General features: G+C 48.0%; 1 protein-coding gene across 50 annotated transcripts in view; it reads left to right on the top strand.

Annotated features, from left to right (window-relative positions):
- DYSF (dysferlin) overlaps nt 1–18,302 on the top strand; it is a 236,648-nt gene that overhangs the window by 53,878 nt on the left and 164,468 nt on the right. For 29 of the 50 annotated variants that reach the window (XR_013526458.1, XR_013526459.1, XR_013526461.1 and 26 more), the window contains exons 5-12: nt 8,808–8,922; nt 10,203–10,295; nt 10,667–10,878; nt 12,532–12,660; nt 13,064–13,126; nt 13,814–13,864; nt 16,508–16,538; nt 17,118–17,233. Coding sequence is in view for 44 of the 50 variants with exons in the window: in XM_035272224.2 (XP_035128115.1) it covers nt 8,808–8,922; nt 10,203–10,295; nt 10,667–10,878; nt 12,532–12,660; nt 13,064–13,126; nt 13,814–13,864; nt 16,508–16,538; nt 17,118–17,233 (810 nt within the window). In the remaining 6 variants the exon portion in view is untranslated. The remainder of the gene's footprint in view (nt 1–8,807; nt 8,923–10,202; nt 10,296–10,666; nt 10,879–12,531; nt 12,661–13,063; nt 13,127–13,813; nt 13,865–16,507; nt 16,539–17,117; nt 17,234–18,302) is intronic. The other 21 variants (XM_035272235.3, XM_078349056.1, XM_078349062.1 and 18 more) reach the window with 1 other exon arrangement.

Here is an 18,302-nt window from a genome sequence, read left to right on the forward strand (position 1 = left end):
GAAGGTCCCACTGGGAGCTCTAGGCCTGGGTTGTGTGGTCTGGGAGATCAGGGCTCATATCCATCCTCCAGAAAGAAAATCTCAGCTCTGTTTGTCTAGAGAAGGAGACAGGGGCTGAGCTGTGATGTCATGTGAGGGTACAAGTTTCTGGTGCTGGGTGGATCCCACAGACATGGCCACTTTCCCTTAAGAGGCTCAGCAGAGCCAAAGACCTTCGGTATTCACCACCAGATCCTGAGGTGTGGGGCCCCTTCCCGGTGCTGAGGTCTGTTCTAGACCCTGAGCTCCAGAGCCTCTGGATCTGCAGGGATATCCCTGTGGCTCCCTGATGGGCAGCTAGAAGACGGACCTGCCTGTGTGCCAGAAGTCTCGAGGGCCCGGGGCCACCAGGATGGTGCCAGTTCTTCAGGAGGCTGGCGTGGAGCTGTCGGTGTAGAAACACCGGATGCTCAGGAAACCCCAGGAGGGGCTGCCTAAGTGGTCTCTGAAGCCCTCTCTCTGGAGAGGGCTGCTCCTGTCTGCATCTTGCTGAGGGCTGCCCCTAAGTCCCCATGCTGAAGAGCTGTCACTGGGCATGGTGGGGAGCAGTTACAATCTGGCAGCCGGAGATGGTGTATAGAAGCCCCCAGGTGGTGTGCAGTGAGTGGACAGCAGGGTGAGCCCCTAGAAACAGGAAGAGGTGCTCTTCCAGAGGATCTGGTTTCAAGGTCAGAGGCCTAAGGGCAGCCCAGGTGTGGCCCCTTCAAGTTTTTGCTGAACTCTCCTCACCTCGCTGCGGTCCACTCAGACCACTTGATTTAACACTGCAACCTGAAACCCTCTCGTTCCCCTGATCCTTTTTGCTCTGGTTTACTTTTTCTTTTCTTTCTAACATGCTCTGTACTTTATGTATTTATTTTGTGTATTGTTTATTATCTGTCTTCTTTGCTAAGACATCAGCTCCATGGGGACAGTGGCCTTTGCCTTATTTGTGGAAGTGTCACCAGAATCTTGAGCAGTGTGTTTGGTCCTGGCAGGTGCCCAACACACTGGCACATGCACATGCAAGCGCATGCACACACACACACACACACACACACACGTGGAGGCAATGGATACGTGAGTTAATGAATCAACAGGTCAGGCCAGACATCACTCCCCATCTTTCAGATGTGGGCCCAACTCAGGCCAAATCAAACACACACCTCACACAGGCCGGGCCTCTGGGGCCATTGCACGGAGCACTGCACTCACAAGGGCCTCGTGCTTGGCTTCATTCTCTACTGTTTCCATCTTGAAATTCTTAGGGCTCAATGCATCCTTGACCTCCTGGGCTCCAGTAGACTCAAGTGATCCTCCCACCTCAGCCTCCTGGGTAGCTGGGACTACAAGCATGTGCTACCATGCCCAGATAATTTTTTTTATTTTGGAATAAGGGGCTCTGTACTTTCATTTTGCGCTGGGCCTGCATGTTATGCAGCTGGTCCTGACCTCATGCTACACTTGGAGGGCCGGAGCCAGCATGGATGGGCGGGGGCTTTATTTGTCTCTGCCTAAGGAGATTCCGGTGGCTATTCCTAAAAAGAAGCATATTTTTAAAACCTTTTATTTTGAAATATTTAAGAATTAGACAAAAGTTGCCAGGCCGGGCATGGTGGCTCATGACTGTAATCCCAGCACTTTGGGAGGCTGAGGTGGGCAGATCACAAGGTCAGGAGTTCAAGACCAGCCTGTTCAACATGGTGAAACCCTGTCTCTACTAAAAATGCAAAAATTAGCTGGCCATGGTGGTGCACACCTGCAGTCCTAGCTACTCAGGAGGCTGAGGCAAGAGAATTGCCTGAACTGGGACCCGGGAAGCAGAGGTTGCAGTGAGCCGAGATTGCACCACTGCATTCCAGCCTGGGCTACAGAGAGACTCCATCTAAAAAAAAAAAGTTGCCGGGCCGGGCGCGGTGGCTCAAGCCTGTAATCCCAGCACTTTGGGAGGCCGAGGCGGGCGGATCACGAGGTCAAGAGATCGAGACCATCCTGGTCAACATGGTGAAACCCCGTCTCTACTAAAAATACAAAAAATTAGCTGGGCGTGGTGGCGTGTGCCTGTAATCCCAGCTACTCAGGAGGCTGAGGCAGGAGAATTGCCTGAACCCAGGAGGCAGAGGTTGCGGTGAGCCGAGATAGCGCCATTGCACTCCAGCCTGGGTAACAAGAGCGAAACTCTGTCTCAAAAAAAAAAAAAAGAAAAAGTTGCCAAGTATGGTACAAAGAGTATTTTGCCCTGAGCCATTTGACATTAAGGCATCAAACTCCTGGCCCACAGTCTGAACTTTAGTGTGCTATTCTCCAGTTAAGGACTTTCTTACTTTCTTTTTTTTTTTTTTTTTGAGACATAGTTTTGCTCTTGTTGCCCAGGCTGGAGTGCAGTGGTGCGATCTTGGCTCACTGCAACCTCTGCCTCCTGGGTTCAAGCAATTCTCCTGCCTCAGCCTCCCAAGTAGCTGGGACTACAGGAGCACGCCACCATGCCCATCTAATTTTTGTGTTTTTAGTAGAGATGGGGTTTCATCATGTTGACCAGGATAGTCTCGATCTCTTGACCTCGTGGTCTGCCCACCTAAGCCTCCCAAAGTGCTGGGATTACAGGTGTGAGCCACTGCGCCCGGCCAAGGACTTTTGTCTATGTAACCACAACACAGCCTTCTGAAGGGTGAAACTAACATGGACAGGGCACTTTCATCTAATCCCCAGATCCGTTCAAGGCTCATCCATTTTCCCCACAGTGTGCTTTGTAGCAGAAGGATCCCGTGAAGGTGCATGTGTTGCGTCGAGTTGTTTTGTTTCTTCAGTTTCTTTCTGTTTGGAATAATTCCTCAGTCTTTCTGTGACTTTTATAACCTTGTAGCAGGATACTTTTTGAAATTCAGGCCAATTATTTGTAGTATGTCCCCCACGTTTTTTTTTTTTTCATACAGGCAGTATATTATTTTACCAGGCCTGCCATAACAAACTAGATGACTTAAACAGCAAAAATTTATTTTTCACAGTTCTGGAGGCTGGAAGTCCAACATCAAAGCACCAGCAGGTTAGGTTTCTCCTGAGGCCTCCCTCTTTGCTTTCAGACAGTCCTAAGTATACTGCTGGTGTCTCTTTCTTGTCTTATAAGGATATGAGTTCTGTTGGATTATGGACACACTCTTTTTTTTTAATGAAAGAAAGAAAGAAAGAAAGAAAGAAAGAAAGAAAGAAAGAAAGAAAGAGAAAGGGGGAGAAAGAACAGGAGTTTTGCTCTATTGCCCAGGCTGGAATGCAATCTAAAAATAGGTATTAAAAACCTCTTTTATGCTGATAATTGTGCTTAACAGCGGAGACAGGAAGGAATAAGGGAAGAAAATAACAAACAAACAGCCAACCAATATTTCATTTAAGTCTGTGAAATGCTATGCAAATGCTGAAGTGTGATTTACTTCCAATTATGTGATCACTTTCAAAATAGGTGTAATGTGATACTGAGAAAAATGTATGTTCTGTGGACCTGGGGTGAAGAATTCTGTAAATATTCACTGAGTTTACTTGTTCCAGGTCTGAGTTCAAATCATAGATGTCCCTGTTAATTTTCTATCTCGCTGATCCATCAAATATTAACAATGCGGTGTCAAAGTCTCCCGCTATTATTGTGCAGGAGTCCAAGTCTCTTTATAAGTCACTGAAAACTTGTCTTATGTATCTGGGTGCTCCTATATTGGGTGCATATATATTTATGATCATTGACTCCTATGTTGCATTGATCCTTTTACCATTATGTAATGTCCTTCTTTGTTTCTTTTAGTCTTTGTTACTATTAAAGTCTATTTTGTCAGAGACAAAAGTTACAACTCCCGTTTTCTTTTTTTTTCTCTCCATTTGATTGGTGAGTCTTCCTCCAATCCTTTGTTTTGAGTCTTTATGTGTCCTTGCTTATGAGATGGATTTGGATAGTACCGATGGGTTTTGACTTTTTATTCAATTTGCCTGTCTGTGTCTTTGATTGGGGCATTTAATCCATTTAAATTTAGGATTAATATTTATATTTGTGAGTTTAATATTGTCATTTAATGCTAGCTGGCTATTTTGCCCATCAGTTGATATAGATTCTTCATTATGGAGATACTGTTTACCTTTTGGTAAGTTTTTGGGATGACTGCTATTGGTTGTTCCTTTCTGTGTATAGTGCTTCTTTCAGAAGCTCTTGTAAAGCAGGCCTGGTGGTGGTGAAATCTCTGAGTGCTTGCTTGTTCACAAAAAATTTTATTTTTCCTTCATTTATGAAACTTAGTTTGGCTGGATATGAGATTATGGGTTGAAAATTCTTTTCTTTGAGGCTATTGAATATTGATCCCCACTCTCTTCTAGTTTGTAGGGTTTCTGCTGCGAGATCTGCTGTGAGTCTGATAGGCTTCCCTTTATGGGTAACCTGACCTTTCTCTTTAGCTGCCCTTAAAATTTTCTCCTTTATTTCAACCTTGCTGAATCTAATGATTATGTGTCTTGGCTTTGCTCTACTTGAGGAATGTCTTTGTGGTGTTCTCGGTAATTACCTGGAGTTGAGTATTGTCCTGCCTTACTAGGTTAGGAAAGTTTTCCTGAATAATATCCTGAAGAATATTTTCCAGCTTGGATTCATTCTTTTTATGACATTCAGGTACACCGATCAAATGTAAATTAGGTCTTTTCACGTAGTCCCATATTTCTGGGAGACTTTGCTCATTCCTTTTTACTCTTTCTTCTCTAATCTTGTCTTCTCGTTTAATTTCATTAAGTTGGTCTTTGACCTCTGATATCATTTCTTCTGCTTGATCAATTCGACTGTCAAAACCTTTGCATACTTCACGGAGTTATCATATTGTATTCTTCAGTTCCATTAATTCACTTATATTCCTCTCTAGATTGTCTATTCTCGTTAGGATTTCATCAAACTTTTTTCAAGGTTCTTAGTTTCTTTACGTTGGGCTAGAACATGTTCTTTTAACTCACAGAAGTTTCTTATTATCCACTTTCTGAAGCCTAATTCTGTTAATGAAACGCACTCGTTCTCCATCAGGCCTTGTTCCCCTGTTGATGAGGAACTGTGATTCCCTATAGAGGGAGAGGCATTCTGATTTTGGGTATTCTCAGTCTTTTTACACTGGTTTCTTCCCATCATTGTAAATTTATCCACCTGTCGTCTTTATAATTACTGACTTTCAAATTAGGTCTCTGAGTGGACGTCCAACTTGTCAATTCCTAGCGCTGGAATCTGAGCAACCCACTGTGCCACCTAAAACAGCAGCATTAAGTTTCATGGTGCTTTTCTGCCCAGGAATCTCTGGTCTGGCTTCCCTCTTGAGTCCGTTTTTCAATCAGCTGAATGGGCGACTCTGCCTTCCCGGAGCTGCAAAGGTCAACCAAAAGGGGACCCAGTCCCGTTTACTCTGCACCGAGAACCGCCGTGCTGGCCACAAGAGTCACAATGGCAACCCGTGGGGCTCCTCCGCTGGGAATCTTCTGGTTCGTGAGCAACAAAAATTCGTCTGACAGTGTGGCATCCTCTCATTCTCTGCGCTTTCACTGGGAGCTACAATCCTGAGCTGCTAGTAATCAGCCATCTTGTATCTCTCTTCCCCACTTTGGTTTTGTCTGATGTTTCCTGTGTTTAGATTTAGGGTGTCCGTCTTTGGTGAGAGTGTGACACAACTGATGCTGTGTGGCTCTCTTTGTGCCCTATCAGGTGTGATGATTGTGATTCGTTTCCACACTGTTAACTGTGATCATGTGATTGCACTAGAGTTTGCTGGATGTCCCACTCATCATTCATCCACTCCCCTTTCTCATGTCAGAATTTTGTGACTTTGTAATATCCTCTTTGCTATCTAAACTTTACCCATGAGTTCCATGAGCTGCTATTTTTTAATTTTAATTTTTATATTTTTTGAGATGGTGTCTCACTCTGTTGCCCAGGCTGGAGTGCAGTGACACAATCTTGGCTCATTGCAGCCTCTGCCTCTGCCTCCTGAGTTCAAGCAGTTCTCCTACCTCAGCCTCCCAAGTAGCTGGGATTACAGGGACATGTCACCATGCCTGGCTAATTTTTGCATTTTTGTAGAGACAGGGTTTCACCATGTTGGCCAGGTTAGTGTTGAACTTCTGACCTCAGATGATCCAGCTGCCTCAGTCTTCCAGCGTCCTGGGGTTACAGGCGTGAGCCACCCTGCCCAACCTCCATGAGCTGTTTTTGTTTCTGTTTTGAGATCGGTCTCCCTCCGTTGCAGTGGTATAATCACAGATCACTGCAGCCTTGACCTCCAGGGCTCAAGTAATTCTCTCACCTCAGCCTCCTGAGTCGCTGGGCTACAAGTGTGGGCCACCACACCTGTCTAATTTTTTATTTTTTGTAGAGATGAGGGTCTCACTATATTGCCCAGGCTGGTTTTGAACTCCTGGGCTCAAGAAACCCTCCAGTCTCAGCCTCTCAAAGTGCTGGGATTATAGGCATGAGCCACTGCACCTGGACATACCCAGTTTATACTTGACTGCTGTTTCTTGGTTGAATTTATTATTGTTTTGATGATTGCTAAATAGTGATATTCTCAGTTATTTTTCCTGCATTAATCAGTTGGCATTTTGTGGTCAGAACAAGCTTTCCTTTCTTATTTCTTTATTGCAATATGGATTTGTGTATTTCTATTTTATTCAATTGTTTAACATGTTACTGTCATTATGTATTTTCATGTTTCTATTGTCCCAGATTTGGCCTGTGGGAGCTCCTGAAAGTTGGCTGCTGTGTCCTTTTGACGTGTTTTTACCTTACATTATGTTATTTATTATTTTATGTTTTTGAGGTGGAGTCTTGCTCTGTTGCCCAGGCTGGAGTACAGTGGTGCGATTGACTTATTGCAACCTCCACCTCCCGTGTTCAAGTGATTCTTCTGCCTCAGCCTCCCAAGTTGCTGGGATTACAGGTGCATGCCACCATGCCTGGCCAATATTTTTGTATTTTTAGTAGAGACAGGGGTTTCACCATGTTGGTAGGCTGGTCTTAAACTCCTGACCTCACGATTCGCCTGCCTCGGCCTCCCAAAGGGATTACAGGCGTGAGCCACTGCACCCAGCCTCTTTTGATGTGTTTTTAAAAATCATTCATTCATTGAGCATTTCCTTCCTTTCTGGCGCAAGAAGATGGTCCAGGCTCATTTTGTATCTTCCTTGCCCTAGCCCTGGAAGTAGTTATTTCTCCAAAGAGCCCAAATTACCTTTTGCTGAATGGAAGAAAGTCCTAGGAAAGTTGTGAAAAATATAAATGCCAAGGCCCACCCTAGACCTACTGAACTGGAGCATCTCAAGGAGTCTGGGCGTCTGTGCAGATGGGAAGTCTCTTCTTTTCCACTCCACGGGTTGCAGGAGCTGAGGGGACTGGCTGCTCAAGTGGCGACACCTGGTGGTGATTCAGGAACCCGCAGGGCAGGTTATGGCCAGGCCTTGGGTAAGGGAATTCAAGGGTCTCTCAGTGGCCTTTGCCGACCTCCTCCTGGGTCTCCTGGGATGCTGAGCGGGCTCTCGCCTCCTTCCTCAGTGTTCTGAGCCCTGTTTTCCACCAGTGCTGCTCTCCCTTAGTGTGGCTGTCCCAAGAGTTCAAGCTCAAGAGCTGAGTATGTCAGGAGCCTTCAGGCCCTTCTGTCTTGGGACTGAGTGCTCTGGGAGTCCCTTGACGTCCCTAAGGTCATTCAGCAGAAAGGTCCTGTGAACTATGCCAGAGCCAGTCAGAGGGACATTATGCCTCAGTAAAAAAATTATGTTTATAAAGGGTTTGTCAAAACCTGGGGAGAGTTATTGCCTGACATTCAGTAAAAGAAAATCATTTTGCATACAGAAGACCTGTCTACTGTTTGTTTGAAAGACTAGAAAGAGCTGGAATACGGAGTCAGGGAATTCTGGACAATTGGTTTTCTTTTGCATTTTTCCTCTTTAGGCTTTCTGTGCTTCCCACACTTTCTTAGAGTATCCGTTGCTGTAATTTGAGAGAACGGCTGCCCAGGAGGCTTGCGGGACCTGCGGTGCTGGGGTGGGGCTGGGCAGACTGGGGAGCAGCCAGGCTGCAGAGCCTGATGAGGTCGTGTGGTTTCCAGGTTCAGGGTGAGGGTTGGGGTGGGGTGGGCACATGGGCAACCCGACCTTGTCCATGAGGGGTGTCACCAGTCCCTCTCCTCTCCGGCCGCTGCAAGCTGGGGCAGCTGAGGACATGGTGGGGGTCAGGAAGAGGGCTCCACAAGGCTGGCAGTGCCCTGAGACCCTCTCAATGTGAGCTGTGGCCTGAGCAAAGCTGAGAAAAGCTGCGTTGTCCCTGGAGAAGTAGGGGTGAGCCATTGACTGAGCAGAGCGGCCAGAGGGACATTTTCCTTTAGACAGGCCGAGTGGAGAGTGGGAGAACCCTGCAGGAGAGGGTGGATCCCTGATTCATTTACAGATGCTCACTACGTGCTGCGTCAACTAATCCACTCTACATTTGACCTGTGAGGAAGGTCTATTGCTAGATAGATAGTTTTACAGATGAGGAAACTGAGGCATGGGGAGGTCACAGATCTTGCCTAAGGTCACACAGCTCCTGAGTGCTGGAAACTGACCCCAGATTCTGTGCTCTGAGCCACCTGACTATGCTGATGGGACCCTGGGCGTGGCTTTGCCACAGCTCCCTGCAAACCTGGCCTTTACCAAAGCCATATTCCTTGGTGGAGGGATGCCAGAAACAGGGAAGCTGCTGGAGGGCAGTGGTCTGAGGCCAGCGCACTAACCTGTCCCCGACGTGTCATCTTCTCCAGGCCTCGCTGGTCCTGCAGGTGTCCTATACACCGCTGCCTGGAGCCGTGCCCATGTTCCCGCCCCCCACTCCTCTGGAGCCCTCTCCTACTCTGCCTGACTTGGATGTAGTGGCAGGTGAGTAGCCCACGGTGGCCTTGCTGGGCCCTGGGAAGAAGGCCAGCAGTGGTACTTGAACCTGGGGGCTAGGGCTGCAGGGAGGCTTCCTGGCCTTTGCTGTCTTCCCCAGGCTGGGGGCTGCCCAGGCCTGGAGAGGAGAGGATGCAGTGGGTGGGAAGTCCTGAGGGCTGCCTTCTGCTGTGCAGAAAGAAGGCACAGCAGGCACGCTCCCTTGGCTGCTGCTGGGAGTAGTGTGAGGAGGCCTCCCAGGCCCAGCTGCCCCGGGACAGGGCTCAGCCTGCGCTGGGTGTTCTGAGCTGTGCAGCTCCAAGAAGGGTGTGTGGGGACGGGGCCTGGCTCAGGTGATACCTGAAGCCCGCAGACTACCAGAACCAAATGCTTCCCTGCTCTGGCACCCAGCAGGCCTTCAGTAATGGTGTGTGACAAAAGCACTACTTTTTTTTTTGCCTTGAAAGAGCCCTGAGCTGAACTTCGGGGTTCCAGTCCTGCCTTTGACACTGAGTTGCTGTGTGACTTTGGGCTGATTACGCTCCCTCTCTGGACCCATAGATTGTTTGTGAAGGGAGCAAACTAAATTAGCTAAGTGCTGTGCCTGTCTCAGCTCTCTTCATGTGCTTCTGCCAGGCTGGTCAAGCGAGGACCCAGCCTGGGGTGGCTGGCTCACCAGTGGTGGGCCCGGGCGTGGGAGCCTCCGTGGTCTAGCCTGCTGGGGTTAGGAGGAAGCTATGTGGCTTCCCAGTGGGCACTTGCCCGTGAGAAAGACTCCAGAGTTTTTCTTTTAGTGAAGGGAGCTAGAGACAAACCCAGCATTAAAACCTGAGCAGACCCTGTCTCGGGTGTGCCCTGTGCCTGTCCTGGGGCCAGCCCAGGGCAGGGCTCTGTGGTGAGGTTGGCAGAGCAGAGCTGTCTCACTGGGGCTCAGCACTGTCCAAGCTTAGAGACCGGAGATCAGTCTGGGCTGGAGTAACTGGTCATCCTGGGCTTGCAGCTGGAGTGGGCTCAGGGGAGGAAGGAGAGGTGCCCTTGGTGGCGGAGGCACGGATGCTCTGGGACCTCATTGAAGTGGATGTGACAGAGTTAGGTGCAGGCCAATCAGGGGAGGCCGCTGGACCCTCCTGGGAGGTGGTGAGAAGGGACAGATCGCATTGGGTGCGGCAGCTGTTTCTGGCTGGGATGGGCGGGGAAGGCAGGGTTGGGGCTGGGGGTGCAGTAGGTTGCTTTCTCTCACCCCAACCTCCTCCCTCCCCTCCCTGGGTTATGCCCTGCCCACAAGACAGGCGGGGGACAGAGCCGGGCCGAGACTTGGTCTCTGCTCAGTGACAGCACCATGGACACGAGATACTCTGGAAAGAAGTGGCCGGCCCCCATGGGTGAGACACGGGCCAGGGCTGTCCCGACCCCAGACCCTCCCTGTAACCGTCTCAGTAGCCGACATGGTCAGCTCGCTGAAGTGGGGCCAGGTGGCAGAGGACTCATCCTGCAGGACTTGGCGGGTGGGAGGGCTAGGGCCATTCTCTTTTCTTCCTGTTGACTAACTGGACTGACTACTCTCAAGTTTCAGCTACTGGAAGCTCCTCTTCTTTCTACCTTATCCATCCTGGCTCACTGATGGGGAGAGAGCGAGGAGAGGAGGAGGGGGTGGGTTGTAGTGCCCTTGTCTTTCGGATCTTCTGCCCCCTGGGCTGGGTCCCCGGGGCAGGGCCAGAGGGACCCAGGCCTCATTAGGGTCCTCTCCTCTTAGACACAGGAGGAGAGGAAGACACAGAGGACCAGGGACTCACTGGAGATGAGGCAGAGCCATTCCTGGATCAAAGTGGGGCTCCAGGCCCAGGGGCTCCCATCACCCCGAGGAAACCACCTTCGCATCCTCCGCCCCACCACCCTGGGGTCAAAAGAAAGCGAAGTGCGCCTACACCTAGAAAGCTGCTGTCAGACAAACCACAGGACTTCCAGGTGATGAATGGACTTTCTCTGACCCCAGGCTCCTCTTCAGCTGCTGGTGCCACGCACCTGCCTACTTTGTCCAGCTTCAGGGGAAAATGTGTGTGGGATCCTCAGGGCCCTCCTGAGGGTGGCAGGGGGGATCTGCAGTGTCCTTGGGCCTGGGCAGATGCTGAATAGGGAGTTCACATCTTGGGTCCTCAGAATAAGTCTGCCCAGCCCCATGGTTTTGTGCTTAAGAAAAAAAAGTCCCTGCAGAGATGCAGCGTGTCTTTGTACCTCTGCTGTGTTCCTAACCAGGTGTATCCGGCCAGCAAGCTCCTGGCTGCTCTGGCGTGGTTTATGTTCAGCACCTTCCGCGTCACCTGGATACTTGTTAGACACGCAGGGCCTCCAGGCCCCACCTAGACCTGCTCTACCAGAATCTGCATTTTAACAAGATCCCTACATCAAAGCTCTGTCTAACATCTTGTTTCTCCCTATATCTATCCCCTGCATAGAGCATGCATTTTTCTGAGCGTCTTGTGGAATTTGAATTTGTTCAAGCTCATCACAGAACAAAAACTATTAATATTAACACTTTGACATATTTTTATCCAAAATCCGTCCCATTTTTTTTGCCTTGTAACTTTGGTCCTTTGCTTTTTTTCTTTTCAAAAGAATTTTCTATTTTGATGTAGTCACACAGTGATAGTTAACTCTTTACAACTTCTTTTAAGGTTAAAAGCAGGAAGCTTAAATCTCTATAACACTAACTGCGACAAATCGCAAAAATATTTTTGTTCTAAATCATGCTAATTTAAGTGGAAGTCATAGCTCTAACCACTGTGTTTTCCCAAAGAGACAAAATTCTAGCCCCCATGCTATGATTCCCCAAACGTCTTCATATTGCCTTTTTTCTCTTTATGGAACTAACATATGTTTATTTTAGAAAGCTTGGAAAATACATTAAAATGAGAAGACTAAAAATCACTCATCTATCTTCCCATTGCTGTTACAAATATATCCTCCCATATCATGCAATTGACAAAAAGATGTTTGGTCAATAAATTACAGTTGATTCAAAAGTAGAGCCAGTAAATATCTTTTTTCATAGAATTGCTTTAATATTTTAAAATTTCATATTTTAAAATATCTTACCTAATATTTGAAAGCATGATGTTCTTGAAGTCTTCATTTACTTACAGCTGAATGGCAAAAATTCTCAATTTGTTTCTCAGAATGTAAGAAAGCATTGCATCTTATAAAGAATAAAGACTATTTCTGGGGTCACTTCACTGTGTAAGTTTGACCTCTGAGGGAATTGTCAATAAAGATATTCAAGCCACTGAAAAATGCCAGTGTCAGTGGGTCTCGGGTGGGGCTTGTGCCAATGGCTGAATGACATGAATGGGGACTGTATCTGCCCGCCCCTGGGATTTAATGTGTGTAGCTGACAAGGGGCAGCCTGGCAGCTCTTCTGTGGAGCTATGGCATTGTATAGATGCCAGGGCCCTTGGTGGGAAAATATAATTGTTAATATAATGCTCTTCCTAATTTCTTTTTAATACTTTCCCCAAGAAGCCAGTGGTGAGATGGTCCCTGAGATTTCTGACTCTTGGGGTGAATGGTGGGTGGTTCTTAATCCTTCCCCTTTCCTCTGCTCTTTCCCCTCCTGATTTTCAGATCAGGGTCCAGGTGTTCGAGGGGCGCCAGTTGCCGGGGGTGAACATCAAGCCTGTGGTCAAGGTCACCGCTGCAGGGCAGACCAAACGGACTCGGATCCACAAGGGAAACAGCCCACTCTTCAATGAGGTGGGAGGCACAGGCCATGAGGGCCAGACCTTGGTGGGCCTTCCAGTCTGGAAGCCCAGTGCAGATACTGGGCAATTCATTCAAGAGTGTTTACATATGGCTCTGACCTGGGTGGTGAGATGTGCTGGCCCCCAAGGAGGTTGTCTGTGGCATTGGAGAAAGGGCTCCTGCATCCCTGTCACCCTCCAGGGCCAGCCACCCACTCAACCCTGAAATCACCATGTCTGTGAGGCCAGGGGCAGAACACCCCGGAACTTCTCCAGTCCCCGGAGCTGAGCCCAATCCACATTTTCTGAGGGGACTCAACTACTAGGCTTGGAGGCTTGGGGGTGATGGTCTTCCCTCTCCCTGGCCCAAGGGGTCAGCAGGCACCGATCCGTCTCCCTTTGTTCTGAACCAACAGACTCTTTTCTTCAACTTGTTTGAGTCTCCCGCGGAGCTGTTTGATGAGCCCGTCTTTATCACGGTACGTCTCAGCAGTCCAAGTGTTCTCCGGGGGCTGTATGTATGCAATAGGTGTCAGTGTGCACGTCAGTGTGCATGCGTGTGTGTGCCTGTCAGTGAGTGTGTGAGTATGTAGGTGAGAGGGAGGTGTGTTAAAGCCTGCCACCTGGATGATGTGGAGTAACTCACAGAAATGCCTGCAACAGCTCAGCTGGGAGGCAGTGGCCACAGGAGACCCCACTTCTGAGCAACCCCCCGGGAGCCAGGTCAGGGTCCTTAAATCACTTGTTGCAGTGAACATTTAAGTTCCCAGCTTATTTGGTTTATCCAAACAAAATGTGCCTGCTTCTGACCGAGATTCTCTTTCTCTGGGCCTTGGCTCTTCCCCCATCTCCTCTGAAAGGCACCATAGCCTCGTGGCTGAAAGTGCAGGTCCTGGCAGTAGGCTGGATTCCAGCTTTGTCTATGCCATGAAGGGATTGTGTGTTTCTGTACAAGTCTCTATGCCCCTGTTTCATTCGTGAATGGGGATGATGACAGTATCTACTGATGAGGTTCTTGTGAGGGCTGACCATTGCGTAGAACAATCTCCGGAATTGAGTAAGTGTGAAGTGTTGGCAGTTATTGTTTGGGAGGGAAGAGCTGTTGAGTTGGTGGTGTGGGCCACGTGCTCCCTGTGAATGTGAGTTTCTGGTGATCTCCTCTGCAGGTGGTGGACTCGCGTTCTCTCAGGACAGATGCTCTCCTCGGGGAGTTCCGGGTAACGGTTTATTTTCTATGAAAGCAGTCAATTCTCACTCCTCCCAGTTGGTGGAGCCTCTGTAGACCATGGGCAGGGGCTGGCACTCCAGAGATCCCGTGTGTGTCTCTGCTGTGGGAAAACATAACTTCAAAAAACAACGCCAAACCCCCTGCGCAGCACTCCTTTCTTCCTAGAAAACCTCTCCATGAAGGTGGATGAGAATGAAAGCACTTTTTATCATTGAAGAGGTCTTAAACCAGAGCAAGATGCGCATCCCAGGCAATGATCTGCTAAGATGCTGAAAAGACAGAAAGAAATCCCATGCTAATTTAGCCAGCAGGTCCAACCCATTGCATACTACACACATTCTCAAGAGAAGCCATGCCCTGTCCTCAGGTCAGGGGATGGCGCAACACCTTTGGTCACACTGACTTCATCCCAAAGTCACCCGGTCATCGGGGTGACCATCTGTGTTAGCTAATTTACTGTATCCAGAAGACCAAACAAAAATCAAACTCTTGTATTGATTTTTATATACTATGACATTTGTATACTAAAGCTAACAAAAGGCTTATCTAGTTTCTTTAAAAGATGCATTTCAAACAGGCCAGGGAAGTGTAATAAATTTACAAGTTTTCTAAGGTAAGTGTTCTGACAAAAAGAGAGGGGAGGGCAGTTCTTCCCTTATTTCCAGCAGGCAGAACCAAGCCCCTTATTTGTAATTTGGATGTTCCCCCACCTCGGGGCAGGCAGTGTGAGGTCTGAGTTCGGGCAGCCCTCCTCCTCATCCTGGCCATCTTGGGCCAGTGAGACTGGCGCTCTCAGCCCTGACATCACTCTCACTCTGGGCTGGGAGTGGGGTTCAGATGTGGATCTCTGGGGGATGGAGAGGCAGAGGAGTGAGGGGAACCCTACCCCAGGCCTCCTAACTTGTTCCAGACAGTCCAGAGGTGAATAGTCCTGTTCTGAGAACCAAGAACCAATGGATTTAACAGATTACATAAAGTAAAAGTAACTAGTAATTGCGCACACTGAAGGAGAGCTGCGTAGTTTTTTAACGTAATTTAATATAATTCTTTTTGATTTTCTCATTTTGAAAATTCCAATGATTTATCAAAAGGAAAGAAGGAGCACAGGCTTATTTTAACCTCTCCCCTCTATCCAAGTATATCATGCCTCCCTTCTTTAAATTTGTGTTTTAAATATGAATTTAAAATAAGGGGCTTGATTCTGCCTGTTGTCATAACAATTACCTTAGAATTATATCTTCTGCCCAATAAATAATTGCTGGGACCCGGTGCAGTGACTCACGCCTGTAATCTCAGTGCTTTGGGAGGTAAGGCAGGCAGATCAACTGAGGTCAGGAGTTCAAGACCACCCTGGCTGACATGGTGACACTTCGACTCTACTAAAAATATGAAAATTAGCTGTATGCCTGTAGTCCCAGCTACTCAGGAGGCTGAGGCAGGAGATTGCTTGAACCTGGGCAGCAGAGATTGCAGTGAGCTGAGATTGTGCCACTGCACTCCAGCCTGGATGACAGAGCAGACTCCATCTCAAAAACAAACAAACAAAACCTCAAAAAACAAAAGCAAAAACACCAAAAAAATCACTGGGTTGGACCTGCTGGCTAATTAGCAGCTAAGATCCCTTTGTGTTTGCGAAATCTTCCCGAATCATTGCCTATGGGAATCACAAGGTAAAAAGCTAAGTCTGTTTACCTGGAGAAGCATTTTTTAAAACAATGCGCTGGAGCCTGAGTCAACCTGTAACAAATTCAATCTTAATTATGTTTTGAGTCTCTTTACATTCTTGTTCTGAGAACCGAAGGGTTAAGTCAAAAAATTATTTTATTTGTATCTAATTATAAAAGTAATCTATGATTTAAAAAAATAGATGATTTTTTTAGAGCTGTTTTAGGTTCACAGCAAAAATTGAGTAGAATGTACACAGTTTCCAGATACTCCGTGCCCACCCCCCACCCTGCCCTCTGTAGCTTTCCCCACTATCTTCATCCCAATTCTCTATGGATTTTTAATAGAAAAGTGTAAAGCACAGGAAGGAATACAAAACGAAATAAAAGTTATCCAAACCTACCATGCAGGGATAACATAGTTCCATTGTGTTGAATTTCCTTTCCTTTTTTTTTTTTGAGACGGATTTTCGCTCTTATTGCCAGGCTAGAGTGCTATGGTATGATCTCGGTTCACTGCAACCTCCGCCTCCCCAGTTCAAGCAATTCTCTTGCCTCAGCTTTTCATGTAGCTGGCACATGAAAAGGCACATGCCACCACAGCCTGCTAATTTTTTTGTGTGTGTTTTCAGTAGAGATTGGGGGGGGACTTTCACCATGTTGGTCAGGCTGGTCTTGAACTCTTGACCTCAAGTGATCCACCTGTCTTGACCTTCCAAAGTGCTGGGATTACAGGCACGAGCCATCATGCCCAGCCTCTTTTCCTCTTTCTTTTTTGTACATAAGCATTCTTTAGCAAACTGGGATCAAAATATATTTCACTTTCTTTTCATGTATCAGATGGTGAATGTTTCCCTATGTTTCCAAATGTTCTTCGAAACTATGTTTTTTAATGGAATGTATAATGCACCACACTTTAGTGCTTCGGTGGCAAGAGTTTGATTTGTGTCTCCTCTCATTGATTGCAGATGGACGTGGGCACCATTTACAGAGAGCCCCGTGAGTTCTCAGCACTTCGGCTGTATCCTTGCATTTTGGTTCTGGAGGCTGACTGGGGATACCCATTTGGGATCCTCACTGTCCCTCCGGAGGTTTTAGAATCTAGAGAAGGAGTTTGATCTTGGGAGGGAAGGCAGGTCCTTCATCCTCCATGTGAGACAGGCCCTCGGGAGGGTGCCACGTTTGCCTGTGTCACCACTGGCCCATTCAGGGAGGATAGATCTGGAAGTCCCCATTACTCGACACTGGAATTACAGCAGACAGGGACAGGTCATTTGGGTGATGAGCCAGGATTTCTCTCACGCTGGTTTCCATTCTGTTCTGGTTCCTTCCTGAAGGGGAGGAAAATGGCCTTGGATTTGGTTCTGACAGCCTCTCATAGGAGTTTCTGTTAATATTTCTGGTTCTGACCACATGAACACTCAAAGTACCTTTTGATTCTAGAATCTGAGTCCTGCACTCATGGCCCTGTGGGTGAGTCCTTTAGCCCCCCTGTGCAGTCCAGCCTGGGCTCCTGGGCATGGCCACAGGCTGGGGGCTTCTGATTCTGGGATCACCAGTGGATGTTGTCTCTCTTAGGGCATGCCTATCTCAGGAAATGGCTGCTGCTCTCAGACCCTGATGACTTCTCTGCTGGGCCCAGAGGCTACCTGAAAACCAGCCTTTGTGTGCTGGGGCCTGGGGACGAAGCACCTGTGAGTATATTTCCCTGGGTCTTCCTACAGTTTCCCATGCAGCACCTGGTGCGGAGGCGCCAAACTACAAACAAAAACTCTATTTTTTTTCTGATTTAAACTAATACATGGTAATTAATGAGAAATGTGGAACATGTAGAAACGTGTTAATAAAAAAGTGAATCACTCGTAATCCTACCACTCCAAGAGAGCTAGTATTATCTTATTGCATGCCCCTCTGGAAGGATATACACACATATTTTTCTTTTTGCAACGGTGAGATTATTTTGTATATATTATGACTTGAATTACATTGCCTAAGAATGTATTGTGACCATCTCTACATGTCAGTAATGTTATAAGTTGGAGGTGGTAAGAATGAGAAAAATGTTGAGAGCAGGGGAGGGATTGGCGTCTTCGTATGTCTGAGGAGAGGAGGAAAGGTTCGGAATCACCATTGTGGGAGCGGCATGAGGGGTCAGATTTAATGAAAGGGTTCTGCATGAGAGCGGCCACTCCGGTTGGATGCTTTGTTTGTAGCGGAGCCACTTGCCTCATGGTGCTCAGTAGCGCAGAGCAGAAGAGAGGCACGTAGGTGGTGGACGTGTTGGGTGGGGGCAAGTCAGGAGTGCTGAAGGTCAGGGGTGAGGTACCAGGGCATCCTGAACATGGCTGATGGCACTGTGCGGGGAGGAAGAGGAGGACAGGGCCCTGGGGTCTCCTGCCATGCCTCGTGTCCCCCCCATCCTTACTGCACACTGGCTCCTTGGTAACCTGGACATCCTGCTTGGATGACTGTGGGTTTCTCTCTCCACTCAGCTGGGCCCCACGTGCTTTCCGCCTCTTCTTTCTTCCTGGGTGTAGTTTACTCATTATCTCATTCTCCTCATCTCCTTACTCCTGATCTCTCCTGGCTGTGTCCAGACTTTCTCATGTTTCCTAAGCTCCAACCCCAGCTTCCCTTGGAGAGGCAGAGCTGCACAGTGGTGAGTGGTGAGAGCTCTGGGAGCGCCCGTGATCCTAAAGTCACCCCCCATCTTCATCTGCCTTCCCTCCCTTCCTCCGCTCCTTCCGCCCCATCATCCCTCCA

The sequence above is a fragment of the Callithrix jacchus genome, chromosome 14 (genome assembly GCF_049354715.1).
Source record: "Callithrix jacchus isolate 240 chromosome 14, calJac240_pri, whole genome shotgun sequence".
NCBI lineage: Eukaryota > Metazoa > Chordata > Mammalia > Primates > Cebidae > Callithrix > Callithrix jacchus.